Raw genomic sequence first — 6,410 nt, 5'->3', positions numbered from 1 at the left:
GTCTTCGACTAGAAATTTAGCATTAAGAATCTGAAAAATCTCAAGTATTTCTTAGATTTGGAAATTGCTAGTTCCTCTATAGGCATCACATTATGCGAATGCAAATATTATCTGGATTTATTACAGGATATTGGGTTATTGGGAGCTAAGACCACATCTATCCTAATAGATCGTACTATCAATTTACACGCAAATCCAACTGACTTTCTCCGTGATCCTACTCAATTCATACATTTGATGGTTAAATTGATTTATCTAACCTATTCTCCACCTCATATTTATTTTAAGAGGAGTGTTAAACTATAATATTATTTAATTATTAGCATGTGGACTCTTATTAGTTAGTTAAGACAATTACCACTTTTCTCTCCAACAATTATGGGATGTATATCTTTTAATATATTTTTTACTTGCTACCTATGGGTGGATGAATTAAGAGGCGAGAAAGTCTAAATATTTTAGACAAATTTGATCCCAACAATATTTTAACAAATTTAGTAACTTATGTTTTTTGATAACAAAAATTAGATGAATAGAATCTCATAAAGCTTATCAAAGTTAGAGCATGTATTTTAGCTTGATGAACGACATTACTCATTATTCACGAACAAGATTCTAGTGCCAACAACAAATTAACATTAAAATAACCATTGCATTTTTAAGAGTTGAAAATTGACTCATGAATAGAAAGCTAAAAAAACAGAAAGTTAAAAAAACAGAAAGTGTTAGAATAGTTAATTACATTAAGAATAAATGAATATATCTTCATTCTATGCTTTCATCTGAATCAGTCACCACCTTGCAATTGTATATCTCATTCAGATGCTTTAAAATAATAATGATATTAACTCATCATCTAAATCAAAGAGCAAGTCAGATGGATCAGGAAGAAAATCGTTGTTCATAATGTCGGAGACTCGATAATCGCCGACATCTGTTGAATGTTGTTGTGTTTCAGAGATATTATCACTTTGAAGAGTTAAATTCAGTTGAGGACTTTGGTCTTGTTCTATCATTGAGTTAGCATGTTCAGATTCTAACCATGTTTTATTAAGACACTCAGTTGGACTTTTCTTTGACTTTGGTCTCTTCAAATAATTTCTATACTTCTGCAAAACAATATTGTAATCATGAAGAATGTTAATTATACTTCATCTCAAACGAAAACAAATATAACAAAAATATATCAAAACCTAACCTGCAAATGACTTGCAACCTGTGCTGTTGCTAAACCAGAAACATCCATAACTTTGAGAATCTTTCTAGGTTTTGCCTCTGAAAATAAACAACAATGCACATAACTTGACTTGTTAAAGAATACAAACAAATATAAAACAATCATACCATCTACGCCAAGTTGGTTCACAGCATTTACAAACTGTTGATGCAGTTGCGGCGTCCATGATAACCGACTCTTTTTTCCACCTGTTTCTTTTCCAGGTTTATCATCTTCTCTCTCCCGTTTTCTTTCATGCCGAGGACCCTCCATGATTTCAACAACTTCATGTTCTTTATGGCTTTGCGCTTTCAAGAATCCAAGATCTTGATGTTCTTTATGACTTTCAGTCTCCAAGATTTCAAGAACTTCAGGTTCTTTATGGAGTTGCGCTTTCAAGAATCCAAGATCTTGATGTTCTTTATGACTTTCGGTCTCCAAGATTTCAAGAACTTCAGGTTCTTTATCAGTTCGAACCTTCAAGAATCCAAGATCTTGATGTTCTTTATTCTCCATCAAAGTTTTTCTGGCAACATGTTGCCACATAGTCTTGAATTGTTTTTCATGCAGAGGTTGAACCCAATAATCACATGCGCCATGAATTATAGACTTTAGGACAGAACTTTCTGTGGCATCAGAAGAAATCACTACAAACATAGATAATAATGATGTTAGTTACAGTGAAGCGTCTATAGATAATATGAATGAACAGTTTTACGGTAGCGTTAAAGTACTTACCAATGACAGGGATTTTGTGTTGTAGGGTTACATATTGAATAAAGTGATACGAGTCCATGTTTGGCATACAAAGATCAATCAACATCATATCAAAATAACCACATCTTTCCTCGAGAAGATTAAAAGCATAAGAAGTTGAAGTGCACTTGGTTACTAGATAATGATACCTATCACACATTTCCTGAATCTCATTAAGAAGAATAGTGTCATGTTGAATGGCAAGGACCTTCAGAATAGTTGAGAATAGTTTCATCTCAGAATAAAAAGACAGTATTGTGGTTTTTTTGTTATAATTACCACTATTTAAAAGAAAATTAAACTTAGTCGATAATTGGTCTAAGAAAAAGTGGGTCTTTGTTCCGGGTTGCAACTCCAAGCCAATAAAACTATACTTAGTAAAGACCTATTATTTATTCGCACCCTCTTCTGAGTTTCGTTGGCACCCCTTTTCTTCAATTCTATTTTTACCCTTCTCACCCACATGGGTTAGTAGAGCTTCTTGTCCCACATATGTGGCTGTTTCCACATAAAAGGATTATGACACTGTTCCTTCATTTCTTGGGATTGATTCATCGTTTACAAAAGTTGATTCTCACGTGTTTCTTTATTCTAAAGGACTGTTTTTTTTCTCTGGCTACACTTCTTCAGTGATGATGACTCAGACTCCAAACTTGGGCGTGCAATATATTCATGACCAACTAATTCATTTGCACCCTTGTATGATCATTGATACACCAGACAATGATTATGTAACCACATTGCTAGTCTGTTTAAATTGTCCTTTGTCCATTTATGGTAAAGATGAAGAGGGCGACGATTTGTCTTGAAATTTATATTCTAGTATTGTTATGCTTTTATCAAAGGATGTGTGTATTTCATTGTGATGCAATACAATCATATTGTTTATTGCCTCTCAACCTTTACAAAAATCACTCATATTATCCCCCAACCATATCTTTAATCTACCATGAGCAGATTTAACTCTATTTGTTGTGGTGTTGTCAAAGTGTTTAACTTGATCAGTCCACAGATAAACTATTTTATCCTTTCCCTGGTTTAATATTGTAATTTCAACATATTTTTTAAAACATGGATATTTCGTGCGCACACACTTCAGAACTCTTGACATAATTATCATATAACTTCTTTGTACTATAATTGATTATAATATTCCACATATCAATTATGGGTTCAATATTTATATACTTATTTTAAACGTATTGTATCATATATTTTTCAATTAGTAAGGTATCACACTATCATATATGTATCGTATCTGATACTCGTACCGTGTCTGTATTTCATTAGAACCAAGTACTTATGTTACACATAATTCAAATCATGTGTAGCTTTGATTCGAATATTGACTTAAACATTTTTAGTTTTTGATACTTAATTTGAATCTTCTCATCTATTGACTTGAACCAATCTTTATGCACTTGACTAGAATTAAATTGTATTCAAATTTCTTTGTTTGAATCTAATTAGATAAACACTTACTTTGTTTTCACTGAATCCATCATTGTTTTTCAATTCTTTTTAGATTTTATTGAACATTGATCCAGTCGCGTAATCTCTAAAAACATTTGTCAAATCTATGCTCCCGCACTTAACTCTGTTTTATAAAATAGTTTTTTAATTTGGAAAGGTCTATTGAACCCCTTGTATACCATTCTTTGCTAATATTCACCACCAAAAAGTACATCCTAGATGCATGTCTAACCTCATAAATTTCAAAGCTATATTCTTATCCATGACATTAAGAGTATCGAAAATTCCAAGAGATAGCACAACTGAACACACAAAACGAGTAACACATATAAGAGAAGTACAACCAAAATTAGCATATAAACTAAATCTCGAAATAGTATTTTTCTAAAATAGGTGTAGGAACATTACCCTACAAGCAAAAACCAATAGAAACACAAGGTCTAGCAACACTTGAATTTGGCTGAGGAAAAGCGTGCAAATGAATTAGTTGCTCATGAATATATTGCACACCTAAGTCTGGAGTCTGAGTCATCATCACTAAAGAAGTGTAGTCAGAGAAAAAAAATAGTCCTTTAGAATAAAGAAACACATAGGCTCCAGATCCTATGCCTTGTGAAGCATCCTTCTGTTCTTTTAAAGGACACTTTACTAACTAACAGATACAAGGGTTATGCCTACAACTGCCTTGTAGAGTTATTGAAATTCCTCCAAACACATAGTGTGTTGGATGTCTTAGGTTCAAGTCACTCTGAACTTGTCGGATTATTACAAGATGTGCGCAAATTTTCTTTTAACAAGGATTGGTTATATGGTGTTGAAAAACACACTTTGTTTCCTGATTTGTAATTCTCCCGAGATGCGATGCAAAAACTATTGGATTCTAAGAAACAGGTTACCAAGGAAGTCGAAGAGATGAGTTTGAGGAAAAACATGCAAATGAATTTGGCAAGGCATAGGATCTGGAGTAAGTGCAAGACATTCACTTAGGCTCTCATCTACATATGGCTTTCGCCATTCATCATTTTCAAATATATGAGGCGCTGGAATCTTTAGTATTTCAATATGCTTAGGTGGTTTCACCTTCATTTCTCTTACGCATTCGTCGATGATGTCTAAGAAACAAAGCATTGTTGCTCTTGTAGGAAAAATTATGATGGTTTCTCCAGCCAGGGCTATAGATGTTTGAGTATGGGTTCCTTTGGGCATATTTTACTTGGTCGGTTGGAATACCAACCAATAAATGACATTCAACGGTGTTGTGCTCAGGTGTTCCACATAATTCGCAGTTGGGTGTCACAGCAGCTACAATAGTTGCTGGAGTTACGGTCAAACTTTCAATCTTTTGGGTAAGTGCATCCACTTTATCATTGACACGGTTTATGCCATTAAATTCATATATTCCACTCTTTAGTGGTGGTTTCTCTATAGGTGTTCGCTCACCTCCCCATTGGAAGTGATTTTGTACCATGTTTTCAATGAGTTGATAGGCTTCTTCTTAAGGTTTGTCCATTAGAGCACCGCCAATGGCATTGTCTAAATTCAACTTAGTGTTGTAGAGGAAACCATTGTAGAAAGTATGGATAATCAGCCACTTCGCAAGTCCATGATGGGTACAAAGCCTCGAAATGAGGTTCATTGTCTTTCTTCCCAAATCCATTGATTTGGGCTCTTAGCATAACAGTTTTTCTATGTGGGAAATATCGTGCTAAGAAGACTTTCTTCAACTCGTCCCACGTAGTGATAGAGTTGGATGGTAGAGACTGGAGCCAAGCTCTCTCTCTATATCTTAAAGAAAAAGGAAAGAGACGTAGTTTTATAGCTTCGGGGTTAACACCATTTACTTTCACTATGTCTTCATATTGTACAAACACTGATAAATGAAGGTTCAGATCGTTCGTAGGGCTACCAAAAAATTGGCTTTGTTGTATGGCTTGTAACAGTGAAGGTTTCAACTCGAAATCGTTTTGGTCAATGGCAGGGGCAACAATGTTGTTGTGTGGCTCTTCTTGCGATGTAGAAGCATAGTCTCGAAGAGGATAGTTTGGATTTTTGGCCATAACCGGTTCTGGAATATCCAAGTCAGGGATGTTGTATTTCAAACAAAACTCTTTGATTCAGCGCCTTAGTATTATATAACGCTCTACTTCGTCAATCGATTGTTCCAACTCTTCACCTTGTGAGCGAGTGTTTGGCATACAATTGATGAATAAATGGTTGTCTTATTCTATACGGTAATAACGGAGTCCCACTATTTACTAAATTAGTCCTCGACAACTGCGCCAAAAACTTGATCGTGACTTTATGAGTCTATTAGATTATCTAACTGCAAGTATACGGTCTATCACGTAGTTTTAAAAGATATCGAACCCACAAGGACTAATAATAAATCTAGTGTTATAAATTGATGCAATGTAAAGCTAAAGCTATTGATTACTTAATTTGAACGTAATTAAAAACTAGAATTGGAATAGGATTTAGGAAAATATCAAGAAAGAGAGGTATGAATGTGGATTCTGTACACCTCAGGGACTCTGTAATTCATTGGCGTTTGTTTTATGTTAAGCTGCTTTCAGTAGGAAATACTAGTTTAAAAATTTAACTAAAGCTACAATAACCTCTCGATGTGAGCGGTTATCACTTTGAATGTAATATCTGCCTAAAACTAAAAACAACAGAGCTTTCGTGTAATACTTGAATGTATAAAATTTCTGAAAACAATGTCTTATATAGAGTCCCAATGATGCAGAACCCTTTCCAAACGTAAAGAATTTAGTTGAGAGAAGGTGGGAAGGTGGGAAAAAATGAGTCAAGTTGGTTTTTCCACTTTCTGTTACTGTGCACGTATGGTGAACGCCATGAGCTTAAGTTGGATGATGACGTGGTTCGCCATGCACCAGAAACTTGTTTTTTTTTGTATTTTTCTCCACTTTCTTGCTCCTTTTCCGATTTCTACGTGTGGACACTC

At 34.4% G+C, this 6,410-nt stretch overlaps 1 protein-coding gene across 1 annotated transcript; it reads right to left on the bottom strand.

Annotated features, from left to right (window-relative positions):
* Positions 1-673: 673 nt before the first annotated feature.
* On the bottom strand, positions 674-4,913 carry LOC127104423 (two-component response regulator ARR14). The gene is made up of 6 exons (XM_051041606.1): positions 4,526-4,913; positions 3,678-3,747; positions 1,955-2,253; positions 1,345-1,863; positions 1,199-1,275; positions 674-1,109 (listed from the first exon to the last, which is right to left on the bottom strand). Exons 1-6 carry the CDS (start codon positions 4,911-4,913, stop codon positions 828-830), a joined length of 1,635 nt encoding a protein of 544 aa, XP_050897563.1. The 3' UTR covers positions 674-827.
* Between the last annotated feature and the right edge of the window lie 1,497 nt (positions 4,914-6,410).

This window comes from Lathyrus oleraceus, chromosome 7 (genome assembly GCF_024323335.1).
Source record: "Lathyrus oleraceus cultivar Zhongwan6 chromosome 7, CAAS_Psat_ZW6_1.0, whole genome shotgun sequence".
NCBI classification, from domain to species: Eukaryota; Viridiplantae; Streptophyta; class Magnoliopsida; order Fabales; family Fabaceae; genus Lathyrus; species Lathyrus oleraceus.
Note: the sequence above shows the minus strand (reverse complement) of the source record. Positions and strands in the feature narration are given on the sequence as shown.

Bases quoted from the DNA above. Each gene is read 5' to 3' on its own strand.
- LOC127104423 (XM_051041606.1), bottom strand. From the start codon at position 4,913: ATGGTACAAAATCACTTCCAATGGGGAGGTGAGCGAACACCTATAGAG. The intron at 3,748-4,525 runs GTGAAACCACCT...TTGTGTGTTCAG, and splicing joins AATGCGTAAGAGAAATGAAG to TTGTGCTATCTCTTGGAATT. The intron at 1,276-1,344 runs GTATGATTGTTT...GTTTATTTTCAG, and splicing joins GAACCAACTTGGCGTAGATG to AGGCAAAACCTAGAAAGATT.